The following is an 18391-nucleotide window of genomic DNA, read 5'->3' on the forward strand; positions in this document are numbered from 1 at the left end:
ACCACCCCTTCAAATAATTTACTCACCTTTGTGAGTCTTTAGCATTGAAATGCAGACTGTGCAATTAAGTGTTGAACACCTGTGACAGGTTCTGATTTGATACTGTTCTTGGAAAATGAGAAACCTTGCTGAGAAATCGACACTGTGGCTAAAATGTACTTTTCTGTTGGTAAGACTATGAACTGAAAAACAATACTGCAATGGAGTATATAAATGTCGACATTAATCTGCACAGAGTGCTTTGTTTGCAAGACGAGTGTCTGTTTCAGCTGCAAATGCGTAACTGCTTGATGTATTTACGTTCAGATTAACTCCAGTTCACTCTGGAAGAGTCTACTCACACCGAGAAACCTTTTAAACTTGAGTTAGCTGCTCTCCTAAGGACTTATGGAAGGTAAAACTTTATTACCGGCCCCTTTCCTTTTGTAATGCTTAATTTTGAAAAATGAAACAATTGCCTTGAAGGTATTTTGCAACTTTTTTAACATAAAATTTTCATAATGATTCCATTATTGAATAAACCCATATGTCCCCATATCAAAAATTATTTGTTTAAAATTCATAGAGCTGAGCCCAAGGAGTGTATTCCATGAGGTATATAATTACTTTGTATATACTTTAATGCATTAGGTTTAGGTATCACCTGTGCTTTTATTTCATCTATGTTTCTCTTTTTTCTTTTTTTCTTTATCTATTATTTCTCATAAAGATCTATACAAGATACAAAGCTAAAAGATGTACTTGGAAAAAAAGTTGGTAGTTTTTAAGCTGTGTTTACTGTTTTTTAAATGGGCAAATAAGGACTAGATAAACAAAGAGATTAACTAATTGTCACTATATATATTTTTGGCATATCCACAGGGGAAGGCCATATTGTTTAGATAGTAACTGAAGGGTTGAATTAAATGAATGGACTATAAGGTTTTCAGTTTTAGAGGTCATAGATCAGAAGTCATTTCAACTGCTCCACTAAGACAGCCTCTCTTAAAAAAAATACTAGAAATTTCTTTACCAAATACAAATAAAAGAAACCATCTGACAACCAAATAAAGCCAGAACTGATGTTATTCACAAGGATAAAATTCTGAATTCTCTATCATGTAATAAAGTATTATTAATCAGAAAAAATAAGTCATTAGAATAAATATCAAAGTACATTTTTACAATAGGAAGTTCCAAGGTTTTGCCTTCTGTACTTTATGTAAAGGCATACTTAGTACACATAATAAATTCAGTCAAAGAGTTTTTTTTTTTCTTCAATACTGTGAACTTTTGCCAAAATGACTTCACTTATTGTCTCTGGCAGCAAAACATCTTTCTTCTTGTTTTTATATATTCTAAGGAAAAGAAAAATGAACAGCTGTGTTACCACTGCTGAAAAAAAGTTATAAAGTTGAGTTACATAATTTTAAATATAATTTGTATGTATTTCTCAATGCTAAGAAAGATTGAAATCTCAGAAGTTTCTACAGCTCCTTCTAAGAAATAATGTGATATGAACTGGCATATGTTGTAAGAATGCCTCATTCATTATCTATGTTTAGGACATGATTGATAGTATGCTATATTAATTTTAGAAAATATCTTTTGTCTCTCCCACTGCCATATATATCTTGTTCTTCATATTGCTGGAATTTAGAAAAACAATAGCGTCAAAGCTGCTTCCAGCCCAACAGAGAGCTTGAAGCAATCCTGATTTTATCTTAATAAACTAAGAAAAACAGAAGGTATCTCAGTGTTTGAAGACAACTGTTTAGACTATTGGAGGGTGTTCAAAGCTTATCTGCTGTGTAGAAATCACATTCTAATCAAATAAGAAAATGTATATCATGTGAGAAGGAGCTCTATTCTTTTTAAAGATTTGACTTTATGCTACTGTATTTGAAGAGAAACAGTTGCCTTCCTAGAAGAAAATGACTCATTCTAGACATTCATATGTTTTGTCAGTGATATTGAATTTGGGAATTAACTTCAAGTTTCTTGCTGAAACATGTAGGATGAAGCAACTAGCAACTCAATGCATCACCTGATAAGCTAGGGTCAGAAAGGAGGGGAGGAGGACCTCCCATAGCAGTGGACTTGGAAAGGGACAGGGAGGAGATGAGGGAGAGAGGGATGGGGGAATGAGAGAGGGAACAACGGCTGGGATACAAAGTCAATAACCTGTGATTAATATTAAAAAGTAAAAATTAATATTAAAATTGCTTCTGAGTGATGTGTCTGAAGAAATTTCTCTGAGTTTTTCATTTATCTAAATACCATTAAGATTATATTAAGTCAGAGTGTGGAATTATTTTTTTCTGCTTCAGTTAATATGTACCCTGGAAAGGTTGTGTACGCTAAGGGCACTATCTTACATGTCTCTCATATTTTAAGTCCTGCTATTAAAATGTTTTATTACGTTTCACTGCACAATGTTATAACACTTCTTTCGTCCTTTCCTGGCATATCTTTATTCATAATATTATAGTTTACACATCTTCAATATTCTCCAGATTTTTGATTCTCAGATCATAAGGATGAACATTTTTCTTTAAAAGTTACTCATCAAAAAAAAATAAATAAAATAAAATAAAAGTTATTCATCGCTGTTCGCTGTTTCAAGGACCTATGTAAGACATTAGAAATGAGGATATTTGGAACATGAGAAAAATTACTGAGCTATACCAGAGCATATGTGTTTGAGATATCCAAATTCTTCCAACATTTTACCAGGGTATGTGCATATATTATACAAGTGCTGTATAATTTGAGAGACTAGTCAATGTCAAGTATAAAGATTTCATTCCCAATAAATCTTTTTTTTTTCAGAAATGTTTGTGAACAATATGACCCCCAAAACACACACACACACACACACACACACACTTATACACTGTTGGGTTTCCTTAGCCTGTTTCTAAGTGTTATATTTGTGTGTCTGTGTGTGCTTTCCAGAATCTTTCATTCAGTTAGTTGACGAGTTGATGCTGACTTTACATGGGATGAAAGAATGTGTATACAAGGAAATCGTTTGGATGCCAGGATATGTAAGTGATCATATAGGATTTTTCTCACCAAGAAAGTCAGGCTGTGTCTCTAGAAAATTAAGTTATTAGTAAACTAATGAGAAAATCTGAATATAATTGAACAGAAAAGATCTTGACTCAACTTCAGTTTCCGTATGTGTGTGTGTGCATGTGTGTGTGTGTGTGTGTGTGTGTGTGTGTGTGTGTGTAAAGCACTCTACCCTTAATTCCTATAGCTGTAATGAAAACAGGTTGTGAAACAAGCTTGAATTTGCAATATAACTTATTTTGATTAGGTTAAATCTTTCATAAACATATTTTATTTCTAAAGTGTTTTATTCTGAGCTACCATAATATTCTGGCTGCATGTATCATAGGTTTGGTTTCGTCCTGGATTTTTGTGTGTGTGTGTGTGTGTGTGTGTGTGTGTGTGTGCAAGCTTGGATTTCATTGTATTTAGTAAACATCTGTCCAATAACTGTTTAGCCAATCCATACATTCAGTGGTTAGGATATTTTAGGTTTAACCTTACATAATAACTATGAGCTCAAAATGAAAGAGTGTCAATAGGCAGAAGTCTATAAGCATAAACCAGGAAGAGCTTTAAGGAAGGAAGGCAAAACCCATTTCCCCACTCTTTAGTACTCCTCTGCTTTGCACTAGAGCAAGTTTGATACTCAAAATATATATTTATGTGTATGGGTATGTATCTCTGTTTGTATGTATATGCACCCACATGCCATGCCATATATGTGATATGCTGCTGTAAAACACAGCATTAAAGTGTATTCAATACGTGGTAAATTGACAGATGACAGTTTATACATGCTTTCTTTTTCCTGAGTCTACTGCAACAAAGGGAAGCAGGAGATACAGCAGAGCAAAGCCTACAGCTGTGTGATTGAAGAATAAAAAAAGGATTTTTGTGTACTTGCATTCATTTGATAGCTCCTCCTTCCATCTTTCTAACCTACATTGCTAAAAACGATTGGTTCTTCACACTTGGATACAACAGAAAATGGCATGAGCTTTAGACTGTAGAATTAAGTGTGAGTATTCAGGCTGTTGATCCATTAGCAGATGTGTTTTTCAGTGCAGTCATTCCTTCACACCTCACTTTGGGGGAGTGGAGAAGTTTTGAGGCCAGTGAGAAAAAAAAAACAAAACTGTGTGGTGTGTGGGTGTGTGTCTCTCTGTGTGTGTGTGTGTCTGTGTGTTGCACTTCAGACAAAAAGATGAAGGTCATACAGATAGTATATTAAAATATCAGGAGAGTGGGAACCTTTGCAACCAGCAAGTTTCTACTTTTCTTTTTGGAAGCTAGTTTGTATCCTGTTAAGTAACATGTCCACATCCTTTAAAGGAAGCCTTAGTGAATTGCTACTGCACCAGCCTTGCTATCTCTTCATACATGCCCATGATTACAAGATACCCCAGTGTGATATTCTGTTACAGCCTTGGAATCAGAATTCAAATGGAGAAAAATCATTTCTTACCATAACATTTGAGAGACCATAAGGCCAGGAAGTTTCTATAATAAGAACAATTTATCATTTAGAAAAGCCAAACTATCACTTACCTAAAAGCCAAAAGTTGGGGCTAGTGCTTAGTAAATAAAACACTTAGAATAATCCTTGAAAATGTTGCAGTTTCTAAGGAATCAGGAATAAGGCCTTGTTATTTGTGTACCCAAGTGACCATTTAGCCCATTTTAACTCTGTGACAATTTTCATTGAATTGAACTAAATTTGGTAACACTCAGAACCCAAAATTCTTTGTAAACTGTGAGGAATTTAGAATGACCACACTTTTATGTTAATACTTCATCTGGTCTGTGGAATCTCCTTCATACAGAAGCAGATATATCATAGTGGTGTTTTTTCTCTTCTTGAGTCAAATGTATTTCATAAACTGTTATTTTTTATCTAAAAACTTTATAAAGGACAGTACTATTGAGAAGGCAAAAATATCATAGCGTCTTTGATTACTGATGTGCACCTTAGGCCAAATAAAGCAACAGAGGCATGTAGAAAATAATGCTGTAACTAAAGAGGACTATAGTATTATCTTTCTTAGAAAATAAGGAATCTAAATCCCTTCAGGTTTTTCATGTCTACGCTAGATTACAAATGAGCTATGTCCAGGTACAGAAAAACCAACAATATTTTATTTATAATCTTAATTTAAGCTTTGAACTACAAATTCTGGTTCTAGAGTTTTCTTTTTAAAAGTCATGGGTTTTATAGATGCTCATATGTAAATTAATCTGTTGTTTGCTTACTTTTGTTTCTTTCTCCACAGAATATCCTCCTCATAAATACAGAACAGGTCATTACATGAAAAATATAAGTTCTTCCACTTTCCCTCATTCTTTCTTAAAAATCTATTTCTAATATTGCATTCCCCATTGGACTACTTCATAAGGGCATGAAGGAAAAAGAAAAAATAATGAAAAAACTAGAGAGAGAAAGAGACAAAATAGACTGGATCTCACCACTAGAATTCACCATAAAAATCTCAAAGTGTAACAGAATTCTTACAAAATTTCCTAGACCAGTTCTTTGGGGAATTGAGATCTATGAAAAATATGGCAATCAGGGAAGGGAGGGAGGAGGTGTGGAAAATAGTAAGTGCAGCAAAAACAGGTTCTGAGGAATACACATAATTTTGTCTGCTTTAGATCACAATAGAATTTTTAATAAATAAATTTCTTTTCTTTTTTGTTTTTTTTTGTAAAGACACTTTTTTTGAAACAGAAGATTTAGCCCAGTCATTTGTGTCATTTTTTTAATAAATTGTCTTTTTTTGATTGTTTTTTGTAACTGTAAATGTTTTATATCTGAGTCTCTTGTACATTGTCTTTAGAGTTCATTCGAATCAATAACGGTTCATGCACTGAACTGTGTATTGAATTTATTGTGTTTACTGTTGTTGTGTGGTTGAAGGGAGATTTGTAAGAGTTATAATGGTTTAGGTGCTCATGCTCAATTGCAGGCATGGGCAGGTGGCTTTCCATGGGCGTGTCCCCAGTGATCTCATCATCCACGTTAATGATTTCAACAGTCCTTGTTGGAGCATGGTGATTTTGCCTATGGTGCTGTTTCCTCATCTTGTAGAAAATGACCAGCATCACGGCAGCCATGAGTGTGATGGCCACAAAACACCCAATAATGATTTTGGTCGTTTTCATGACCTCATCAATTCCTGGGATTCCACTGTTGATGTCAGTTACTGGGATGGTGAATGTTTTCTCTGTCGACCTTGTGCTCTGTGGCGTAAGAGATGTGGTTACATTGGTAGTCTCCCAATCGATCACTGGAGTGGGGCCCACATTGTTATCTGTGGTCCGTGCCTCATCCTGAGAAGGTTCCATAGTCTCCACTGTTACAGTTGAAAAGTACGAGAAAGGAGTAGTGGTTGCCGCAGTGACATTCAAGGTGGCCGAAGCGGTAGTGTTGCCAACAGAATTACTCACCATACACGTGTACATGCCTGTGTCTTGCACAGTCACATTTGTGAAATTTAACGTGCCATCGCTGAGCACAGCTATCCGCACTTTGTATGCCCCATGAGTCATTACTGTTCCGTTTGGAGTAATCCAAGATACGGAAGTCAGGGACGTAGAGGCCCGGCATTTTAGCTCAGCCGCCATGCCTTCAGTGACGTTGAGATCTGCAGGGGGCTCTACAATGACGGGAGCATAACAAGTGAAGTAATTCTGGTCCAGCTCTCCGATGTACCTCCCCTTCAGATTGGCGGGAGTGTTACACCTGGCACAGCAGGCGGTGTTGGAGGGGGCCATGTCTCTTATCCACCAGCTGAGCCACAGTATGTCACAGTTACAGTTCCATGGGTTGTGATGAAGGTGTATCCTCTCCAGATGATGCAAGGGTGTGAAGAGATCATGAGGCAGCAATGTTAGATTGTTGTGTGCCAGGTTGATCTCCACTAGTGACTGAAGGTTATCAAAGGCATTCCGTTCAATCACTTGAATCTGAGACTGTATCATCCACAGTTTTTGAAGGTGCATCAACCCCTGAAAAGAGCCAGGCCTGATGGCAGACAAATGGTTCCCGGAAAGATCTAGCTCGTCTAGTTTGATGAGCGGCGTGAGGTTAGGGATTTCCCGGAGGTTACACATTGCAAGGTTCAAATACCTCAAGTTGGACAGACCTTCAAAGGCCCCTTCCGAGATGTACGAAAGCCTTTTCAGTTCCCCTAAGTCTAGGCGTCGCAAAGAAGGGATTCTATTAAAAGCATAAGAAGGGATGCTTTCAATGGGATTGTTCCGCAACCAAAGCTCCTTCAGTTTAGACAAATATACAAAAGCTCCATTCGGTATGGTGGTAAGACGATTGTCAAAGAGTTCCAGAGTGTTGAGGTTCGCCAGACCATTGAAGGCCCCAATTTCAATGGTTCGAATATGGTTCCTGCTCAACTGGAGAATTTCCAAGTGCCTCAAGTGCTTGAAGCTGTTCACTTTGATGATCTGGATTTGGTTCTCATGGAGGTTCAGCAGTCTTGTGTTGGTGGAGATGCCATCAGGAACCTCACGAAGATTTTTCCGAACACAAATCACCTTGCTGAACTGGTTGCTGCAAGAGCACACTGAAGGGCAGGTTTGAGCCCGAACCAGACCAGCCACCACAAGAAGTTGAAGAGCCAACAGCACCACAAGCAGGGGGTCAAATAGGGCCCTGTTAAACCTAGGACCTATCATTATCTGCTGTGGATGTAAGGTCATCTTGTTCAACATTCATAATTTATCTGGTATTGGTCCTTCTGGAGTTCAAACAGCCTGGAAAACAAAAGAAACAGCATTACTTCTTTAAGTATCTTCCTAGAGTATTGTTGGTTATGTATGCATGATGCTAATTCGATTATTAATGGACAATACATGCAATAGGCTTCATGATAAACAAATGTAATAGCTCTTCTTGGGTTACATTGCCAATATTTACAGAGAAATAGTTATGTAGTCCAAATTATTAACATTCACCATTTGCACAAAATCAGAGAGAAGAGAAAAATGGAACACTGAGAAGGAAGACCCCCATGTAGCACTTATCAACTGCCAACTTTGCAGAAGCCAAATGCATAAATGTGTATGTGATGAACTTCATCTTTTGCTTCGGTGTCCATCACATATGAGAAATGCAAAGTATATAGAAGTCAGGGACTTTACCCTACCAACTTAAATCTCCTATGCAGCATAGCAACGAAATCCATTCTACGTGGCAGGTACCATGGGCTATAGAATTCATAAATAATGCTATTTAGTAAAGACTAATTAATTTCTGCTACTTAGTGAATAGGTAAATTGTGTGTTGCCTTGTTAAAAATTTACTCCCTCTTCTGATGTAAATCCCATTTTTCTTTCTGAGTGAGGATTGAGACTCTTATCCAGAGTCCTCCTTCTTACTTAGCTTCTTTAGGTGTACAGATTTTAGTATGTTTACCTTTATTATATGTCTAATATCCACTTATAAGTGACTATATACCATGTGTGTCTTTCTGCTTCTGGGATACCTCACTCAAGATTATCTTTTCTAGATCTCACCATTTGTCAGCAAATTTCATGATTTCCTTGTATTTAATTGCTAACTCGCATTCCATTGTGTAACTGTTCCAAGATTTCTATATCAATGCCTCGGTTGCGGGAAATCTGGGTTGTTTCTGGGTTCTAGCTAATATGAATAAAGCTGCTACAAACATGGTTGGACAAATGTCCTTGTTGTGTACTTGAGCATATTTTGGATATATGCCTAAGAGTGGTATAGCTGGATCTTGAGGAAACACTATTCCTAATTGTCATAAGGGCCAGATTGATTTCCAAAGTGGTTCTACAAGTTTACAGTCCCACCAGCAATGGAGTAGGGTACCTCTTTCTCCATATCAGAAGAGGGCTTTCTAAATACAAATATGCTTCTAGCAATGACAACCATAATTGCATATTAAGCACACCTGTTCCAAAAGACCTTGCTCTAACATCCCAAAAGGCCAAGGTTGCTTTACATTCTAAGTGTATGTTTTTTCTCTCTCACTATTATGACAAAGAATCCTAACAAAGCTTTTGTGAGTTTCAGTTTTATTTCTGGTAATTCTCAGGTGTTCTGTCTTGCTTCTTTTCTTGGGGCAACTGAATCTCTGAGTTGAGATTTTACAACATCTGGGGTAGATACTTGCTCTAGGTTAATTAAATAAATCCTAGTCTCTGTATGGTGATTTGGTTATACAGTTGTTCAGTTGTTTAGGAATAACCGGTGCTTAACTAAAAGATACATAAATAGTAAGTATTAATATATCCACAGAAAATGGCACCCAACTAATCTAAGTATCCATACCCCTTGAAATCATACTTTAACATAATTTGGTGGGAGAAATAAGCTCCCAGTGATGCAACACAAACATAAAACTTAAAAACTCCCAGGTCAATTACTGTCTCTATAAGACAGACCCAAGAGGGGGCTACAGCAGGGATACAAAATTAATAAATTGTAATAAATAATAAATCAATAAAAAAGGAAAGAAAAATAAATGACAAATATATCGAATGATCAGTGTTTTCATAAGGATTAGCTGATACGATCAGGAATATACACGAAAACATGGGCATATGAATACTGAAGTTACTTGTAGATTATATGTGTCTCTTGTTCCTCTTTACCAAGGTTGAATTGTAGGTTCTGCTTCTGGTTCCCTTCAAGGTCACTGTATTATTGCAATTGATGAGGTTTATGATGAATCAATCATAAGCAATGTTTTATGAATTATACTTGGTTAAAAGCTAATTTATAACCTATAGCAAATAATACTTGGTACTTTGCACTGAATCAAATAAACTACTATCAAAAAAAGATTTTGTACTTTAAAACCTAAGTCATGTTATTTTACATTAAAAGCCCATCTTCAACATCTCTTTTATAAGATGGTTTTATCACATCAAAGGAAAGTCAATTTTAAGCTGTGCACTATCCATTACAATGCCATCTCACAACATTTACCTATAAATGAATTTGTGTAGGATTTGAATTAAACTATGGTATTTTTAGCTATGTCCTGGAGGATATCATGATTTTGTCAATAGGCCTTTCTTCTCTCCGTATGCATTCCATAAACCGATAACCTAGTGCATTCAGAAGAGTGGCTGAGGGGGAAATGCTTTAAAACTCAGTCTTCTTGTAGAGTTGACACAGGCTGAGCATAGATGTTACAATTAACTTAGGAAACAGGACATATATATATATATATATATATATATATATATATATATATATATATATTCAGGTCATCAAAAATAGCCCACTATGTATGTATGTGTGTGTGTATACATATTTTTAACGATTTTCAATAAATATGGAACATGAAACTCCTTAACCAATCTGAATCTTGATAATGAGAATCTCAGCTACATCCCTGCATCTCCAGCACACGCACACACACACACACACACACACACACACACACACACAACAGGACTTCTACATTTTATTTATTTTGTGTGTTTCAAATTATATTTTTATTGACTGAGAAATTACTAAACATTTTTATCGTATTACTGCCCTCTTCCCTTCCTCCACCAATTTCATTCTTGTCAGTTTAACTACACCTGGCATTTACTATAACCCAAATGGCTGAGCATAACAGGGAGGGATTTCTTTCCATTAATTAAATCATTTGAATTGGGAATAACTACTTCTAATCCACAGTTTTGCAATGTGAAGCCCCACCTTTAATCTGGCCCACACTTTCTGCTGGCAGCCTATATAACACAAATGGAAGAAGGAAGCTCTTTATTTGCCTGCTTGATCTTGTTCTCCCTAGCATGTCCAATCCTTCACTGGTCTGAGAGCCTATTTCTTCTGGATTCTGGCATGTACTTCAGTCCAGCTGAGACATCCAGTTCAAGGACTGAACACTGACTGGATTCTTGAATTTTCATTTGTTCAACCATTGTTTAATTAGCTGGACAACAGCCTGTAAGCAGTTCTAATAAATCCCCTTTCTACACACACACACACACACAAGCACACCATTCTATAATTTATGCTCCTCTACAAAACCTTTACTAATATGCCACTCAAATTTGTACCTTCTTTTTATCCATCCTGTTCTAATTTTGTTTTATGAATATGCTGCGGTATATTTATAAATGACCATAGAGAATGGTCAATCCAACAGGAGTCACACCTTTAAAGAAAACTGACATTCATTCTCATCTTGTGGTGAGATGTCCTATGCACCTCCCTCATCTATGCTGGAATTTTGCTTGATTTGAGCTTATGCAAAGCTTATGCATGCTCTTACAATCACTGTGAATTCATCTGTGTAAGTGATAACGTTGTATCAGAGAAATGCTTTTTTTGTGGTAAACGTGATCATAAACAGGGTAAAACCTGTTTCCAATGCTTCTTCCTCTACACAATAGTTCTGACCCTCTTTCTTGGCAATCTCTGAACCTTGGCAAAAAGTTCAGAGATGAAGATGTCTCATTTAGGGCTCATCACTTCATAGACTCTTAGTTTCTAAACATTCAAATTATATAGATTTTTAAGTGCTGTCTACTGAGAGAATTTTCTCTGAACTTGCACAAAACTCAACTTTACATGGATAAAGGACCTCAATTTTAGCCCTATGCCTTGAAACCAATAGAGCAAAAGCTAAGGATTATGAATGAATTTATAGCATGTGACAGGGTTTTCTGAATTGAAACTTGGTATTTCAGTAATTAAAACCAGTAGTTGCTAAATGGAATGTTATAGTTTTACTTCCTTTTCAACTTGACAACATCTCAAATTGACTAAAACCCAATTCCAGTGGCAGGGTGTACCTATGAGGGATTTTTCATAATTAAATAACTTGAAATGGGAAGACCCACCTTGAATCTGGATCTTTTGAGATGGGGAGATACACCTTTAATCTGGGCCACACCTTCTGCTGGCAGCCTATATAAAAGAAATGGAAAAAGGAAGCATTTGAGTTTTGCCTATATGCCTCTGTTCTGGCTGGCAAATGTATTCCTTCATTGGCATTAAAACCTACTTCTTCAGGAGTCTAGTATATACTGAAGACCAGCTAAGACATCCAGTCTCACAGACTGAACAACTGCTGGATTTTTTGGACTTTCTGATGGTAGGCAGCAGCTGCTGGACTCTCAGGCCTTTGGCTTATAAGCCCCTCTAATAAATCCCCATGTGTGTGTGTGTATGTGTGAGTAAATTATGTTCCACTAGAGAACTATGAATACTATGTGGAACCACGAGAATTTAAAATGCTTCTAGACAGTAAAAATACTGAAGTGGTAGACTAAACCATGGGAAAAATATTTACCACTTATACTTCTACAGCAATATGTGTGTTAAGGTTGCACAAACTTTGCAGAAAACTTAACACAGAAAAAACAGCCAATTATAAATTGAGATAAAATATAGTAGTATAGCTTGTTTTTTGTTTGTTTGTTTGTTTGTTTTTGTGGGACTCTTAACAATGTGAGCAAGCTCTGTCTCTGACTCTGTTGCCTGCTTTTGGGACCCTATCTTCCTACTTCATTGCCTTGTCTAGCCTAAATAGAAGTGGAGGTGCCCAGTCATATGGCAACTTAATATGATATGGCTGGTTGATATCCATGGCGGCTGGTCATTTTCTAAAGAGAAACAGAGGAGGAGTGGATGGGGGGAATATAGTGAGAAGGGAATGGGAGGAAAGAAGGCATGGAAAACTGTGGTCCAGATGTAAAATAGATAAGATTAAAATTAAAAAGAAATTAAATTAAGTTGGGACAAGAAAATAAAGGAAGAGTTCTTAAAAGATAAAGTGTAAATGACTGAGAAATTTATGTTTTTAATGATCAACATACTTAGCTATCAAGAAAATGCAAATCAAAACTACATTGAGACTTGATCTTACTTATTCACAATGGACAAAATAAATATCTTAGAAGTTATCAGACTATTTTTCATGATTATCTAACTCTAATAATCATGGCAAATTGGAGCATTCTCATTACATTTACCTTTAAAATGTCATATGAAATCCTACTTTTACATGCACATGTATGTACACCCCACTCTCTATATCTGTCTTTGACTCTCTCTCTCTCTGTGTGTGTGTGTGTGTGTGTGTCTGTCTGTCTGTCTGTCTCTGTGTAGAGAGAGGGAATGGTGGGGTATTGAGAAAAGCACATGTGTAGGTAAAATATACCAAACCTAATGGTAGAAATTGAACACATTCTCTCCCTCCATGGCTTAGGAATCATTGTGGCAGAGGAGGCAGAAAGAGTATAAAAGCTAGAGGTGCTAGATGACTACAGGTCAGGTCAACAGTGCCATCTGGACACAAAAGGATGGGTAGATATATGAGGCAGATCCAAGGAAACACTGTCAGAGAAGTAGGAAAATGAGTTGGGGCCTGACTGGTGTGTTATCAAGTTAGTATGATTTGTAACTGGGACACCGTTTTACTGGGGACACTGGAAGAATGTTCCTGTGTAGAGCCTCCTTCAAAGCTGTGCTACCTAGCTGTTGTTGGTTACCCTAGTGAAGAGAATGGGGCTGACTCTGACTTGGATTCTGTTGCCTACATTTTTATTACTTCGCCACGCAACAGGGGAAGAAGATGGGATCACTCCTGATACAACTTGATATGCTAGGGTGGGTGGAGCTCCTCTTCTCCAAGGAGTAGGGATGGAGGATAGTGGAAATAGGGAAGGAGGGTAGGAAAGAGAAGAGAGGAGGGAGGGGGCTAAGACCAGGATGTAAAATGAATAAATAAAAATTAAAATTAAAAGAAAAAGAAAAAAGTTATCAGATGCTGACAGGACTATAAGAAAAAGGAAATGCTCCTTCACTGATTATGGGAGTGCAAATTGGTACAGCCATTATGGAAATTAGTATGGAGATTCACCAAAAGACAGAAACGGATCTTCCATGTGATGTAGTTATAGCAATTTCATGCAAACACCCAAAGGAGTCTATCTCCTCTTACAGAGATACTTTTTCATTCATGTTCATAGCTATGAACTGGAAACAATTTAGATGCCCAAAACTGATAAATGGGTAGTGGAAACGTCTTAAATGTATAAAATGAAAGATTTTTCAGAAATTAAGAAACATAAAATTATGAAATTTATTGGTAAATGAATGGATATGGAAACAATTATCTTATGTGAGATAACTCAGACCCAGAAAGAAAATTGTTGAATATTACTTTCATATTTGTATGCTAGATTTGTATCTTTAGAAATTTACATTAGAAAACTATGCGGAGAACACAGATAAGGTACTAACAAAGAAGAAATATGGGATATAAGGGAGAAAAAAGAGTAATGAAATAGGAATGATTAAATAAGGCGGGGATGGGAGGGCAGGGTAGAATATGTTGATGGTAAACTAGCACTGTAGCCTCTTGAAAACATTATATGGAAACCTACTGTTGTAGAAGACTCATAAGATATCCACACCCACATTTAAAGAATTATGAAAGAGGTGGGAAATAGTAGGACCTGAAGAGGACAGGAGCTCCACAAGGACAGCAACAGCTCCAAGAAGTCTGGGCACAGGGTTCTTTTCTGAAACTGATACTCCGGACAAGGACCACTCATGGATATGGCTTGGAACCCCTGCACAGGGGTAGCCTATAGCAGTTCAATGTCTAAGTGGCCTCCATAGTAATGGGGACAGGGACTGTCTCTGACATGAATTGATTGGCCTGCTCTTTGATCACCTCCCCTTGAGGGGGGAGAAGAATTACCAGGCAACAGAAGAAGACAATGCAGCCACTCCTGATGAGACCTCGTAGATTAGGATCAGAGGGAAGGGGAGGAGGACCTCCTTTATCAGTGGACTGGGACAGAGGTGGGGAAGAGGGAGGATGGGATTGGGAGGGGAGAAGAGAGGGAGGTACAGGGTAGATACAACGTGAATAAACTGTAATGAATAAAAATAAAAATAATTAAAAATATATAACCCAAAACAGGAATAAATTTAAAACATTTGCTATTTGGTAGGGGTACAATGTCTATTCTAAACAATTTAGACTGAAAAATAAAAACTCTAGGATCAGTAATGGATATTATCTTCTTTTATATCTGTTTGTCAGTAAGGTCCCCTTGACCACCAAATGTTACAGGTTACTGTAATTTCTCTTGGTTATATCTCAGAATATGATGATAAAACAGTAGTGTTGAAGATATCTCATGATTAATTTATAAAACATGGAGAAATCAAACTGGTACTGAACTAGAAGTTTCATTCCTACTCTCAGTGCCGGAAGGTTAGCTATGCATGGTACCAAAGGAGGAAAGTAATCACCAGTCTGAGGCAGCTATGAAACCCACAAGCTACAATAACAACTACCCTGATACTGTACTCCCAGTGGTACAATAGTGGCACAAATGCTATGGGAATAACTAACATCCACAAAAAGAAAGTTATATGTAGCACTGTTACTATGTGCCTAAAAAAGTCACAGGCGAGGGGAGAATCTACTTCTATTAGTCTGCTAAATGGATAGGTTATGGAACTAACACCTAATGGCTTCTCAGTATAACTACATAGTAGCCTATCTTTCACCCTCATCTATTGTCTTTATAGTAGCTCATTCCTCTTCTGGGAATATCTCCTCAGCAAATGTTTCATTGGGATTGATAAGAGACTCCAATTATCCTTTTTTTTTTTTTTCTTGATGGTTGGTTGATTGGTTGAGACAGTCTCCTTTAGCACAGGTTAGTTTAGAATTCTATGAAGTACTCCATAACTGCATAGATTACCTAGCATTTTGGATTCCCCTGCCTTTACGTTTCTAGTCCTGACATTACAGGTGAACATCAGCATACCAGATTTATGGTGAGAGAACCCAGGGCTTCCTGAACACTAGGGAAACACTCTTCTTAGTAGTAACCCTAGCCTAGATGCATAAACATTTTCCTGGAATGCTCCCACAGGAGGTCTGTACTCTGAGACTAATAAAGTCTCTCACAACACCTTGTTACGTTCGTTCATCTCCTCACATTATTATATTTTAGTGCCCACAAAGTTCCAACTGAAAAATTATTCCCAAACTGATTTTCCAGTTTGAATTAAGTATGGCCACGTCTTTACCACTACATTATTGTCATTGCCAAATACTTTTTTAGGTGTTGTTCACATTTATCTTAGTAAGGAGTGAACTCAGATATTTTAATAGTTTAAGATAGCATTGTTTGAAGAGTATTTGTCATATGAATAGTAAGCTAATTTTTACACTGTAATTGAACATCAGCTGAAATCCAATATACCTACATGTTTTCAATATAGTGTTTTCTAATTCTTTACTCTTTTTGAGGACAATTTAATTCAATAGAATTCACTCCTCAAAAATATTCTGTATTATCTCCCTCTGGAGGAGGATGATCCTGTGTTTACAGCTCAATAGATTTCTGTGTAAGCCAGAGCGGGGCAAAGTTTTCTAAAAATAGCCCCACAGTAAAGATTTTTAGCCACTGCAACCAGCCACTGTAGAAACCATGAACTGCACATCCATCATTGTTCATAACTACCCTCTACTTAAATTATTTATGGTCACAGACATTTTATTATATGTAATCATCACATCTTTTAAAATATTATTCCCCTTTCCTTAGCCCAAACATTAAAGAATTGAAAAATATTTCTAGCTTTCAGAGCATCCGGAAAACACTTGGCAAGCCAACCTGTAGACTGTAAACTGGTAGCTCCTTACCTAAATAAACATTAGCAGAATGACTTCTGTTGTGAAAGTCTAGTTAATCCTTGGCATGGGACAAAAGTTAGCCAGTAGATATAAGGAATTTTCCACTGAATAGAATACAAAATCATTTTCCTCTCATAAATAACAGTGGGTAGATGGGGTTGCATATTCAAATTCTACATTATTTGCTGGAATACTCTGAAAGGATAAGGCACCTGGAGCTGCAGCCACAGTGTTCAAAGGGAAGGCAGCCTAACACTGAAGCTGGTATACATAAAAAGGAGAAAAAGTGCAAAGAACTAACTGCTTAGTGGTTGTGATAAACAAGTCACTTAACTAACATAGTAATGGTTCTTCTTCTGAACATTTTAAACCATTGATCCTTGACTGTGTAGGGTTTTTTTTTGTTGTTGTTGTTGTTTTTGTTGTTGTTCTGGTTTAGTTGGTTTGTTTTGTTTTCCAGGTTATGAGCAACTAAACATATTTTGATATATCTTCTTTCCCTATCAGTCATCTGTATATTATCTGTCTATCTATCCTCTCCTTCTCCTAAAGTCATCTCATCAAACTAATACCAAAGAAAAGACGAAAAGTTGAAATTTCTTAATTTCTTAAGACATTTTACACATTGAATTTTTCTCATCAAATTAACCACAAAGTACCCTGATTTGGCTGTAAGAAAATTACTTGAGTTTATTCACACCAAAACAAGAAGACTTTCTGCTAAAAACATGATCTCTCAATATTTTTTTCATATTAAAAAATGCTAGATGCAAAAAAAGCACAAATTAAATCACACTATTACCAAATGGAGTTCACCTTTTCAAATCCAATGTTTTAGAAATATTTTCTAATATCATCCCCTCCCCCATTTTAAATTCCAGCCTTGCAAAAGAGTTGAGCTTTTTCTCTACTTTCTGCAGGGGTACATCAATACACAGAATTTCAAGGAACATTTTATATATAATTATACCCAGGACTGACTCTAGGTAAATATAATAAAAACAGTATAGCATTTAAATGGCTTCAATTCGGGGACTTGACCTGTCAAATTAACAGGCGGCTGCTTTTTTGAGCATGTGTCTTTGAAAATGTTTCTAAAATGATGTTTAGATTTTAGAAAGTGTGTTTTACAAGAAGGAATCTGCTTCCACACTTGTGTTTTTAAGGAGTCTTGTCTTACAGCTTTATAATATATAACTAGTGATTTGATGTCACCTTAGAGCACAATTGTATGAGTAAAAAGAGGGTATAGAGAAAATGCTTTGTTTAAAAGAAATAAGAGTTAATAAAATGTAACTGATAAGAAAAAAATAAAGTTAAAAAAAATACATGGGCATGCCTGTAATCCCAGCTGTGGGGAATATGAAACAGGAGGATCTTCAATTTGAGGCCAGTCTGGACTAATTAATAAATCTATGTCTTGAAGACACTCACGGTATATACTCACTCATATAAACATACAATATAGAATAAACCCACTAAAATCTGTACATCTAAACAAACTAAGCAAAAGAGAGGACCCTAACTAAAATGTTCAATCCCCATCCTGAAAGGCAAAGAGGATGGACATCAGAAGAAAACGAAAATAGGAAACAACCTCGGAACCCGCTACAGAGGGCCTCTGAAAGCCAGAAGAAAACAGGAAACAACCTTGAAACCTGCCACAGAGGGCCTCT

The 18391-nt window shown here is 36.6% G+C and overlaps 1 protein-coding gene across 5 annotated transcripts in view; it reads right to left on the reverse strand.

Moving 5' to 3' along the window:
- Positions 1–2500: 2500 nt before the first annotated feature.
- Lrrc4c (leucine rich repeat containing 4C) overlaps positions 2501–18391 on the reverse strand; it is a 1364812-nt gene continuing 1348921 nt past the window's right edge. For 4 of the 5 annotated variants that reach the window (XM_055599890.1, XM_055599872.1, XM_055599880.1 and 1 more), the window contains 2 exons: positions 11887–11953; positions 2501–7806 (listed from right to left, as the gene is read on the reverse strand). In XM_055599890.1, coding sequence (XP_055455865.1) covers positions 5842–7764 — 1923 coding nt within the window. In that variant the 5' untranslated portion in view covers positions 7765–7806; positions 11887–11953 and the 3' untranslated portion in view covers positions 2501–5841. The remainder of the gene's footprint in view (positions 7807–11886; positions 11954–18391) is intronic. The other variant, XM_055599907.1, reaches the window with a different exon arrangement.

Source organism: Psammomys obesus, unplaced genomic scaffold (assembly GCF_907164565.1).
Source record: "Psammomys obesus unplaced genomic scaffold, mPsaObe1.curated_primary_1811, whole genome shotgun sequence".
In the NCBI taxonomy this organism is placed as follows: Eukaryota; Metazoa; Chordata; class Mammalia; order Rodentia; family Muridae; genus Psammomys; species Psammomys obesus.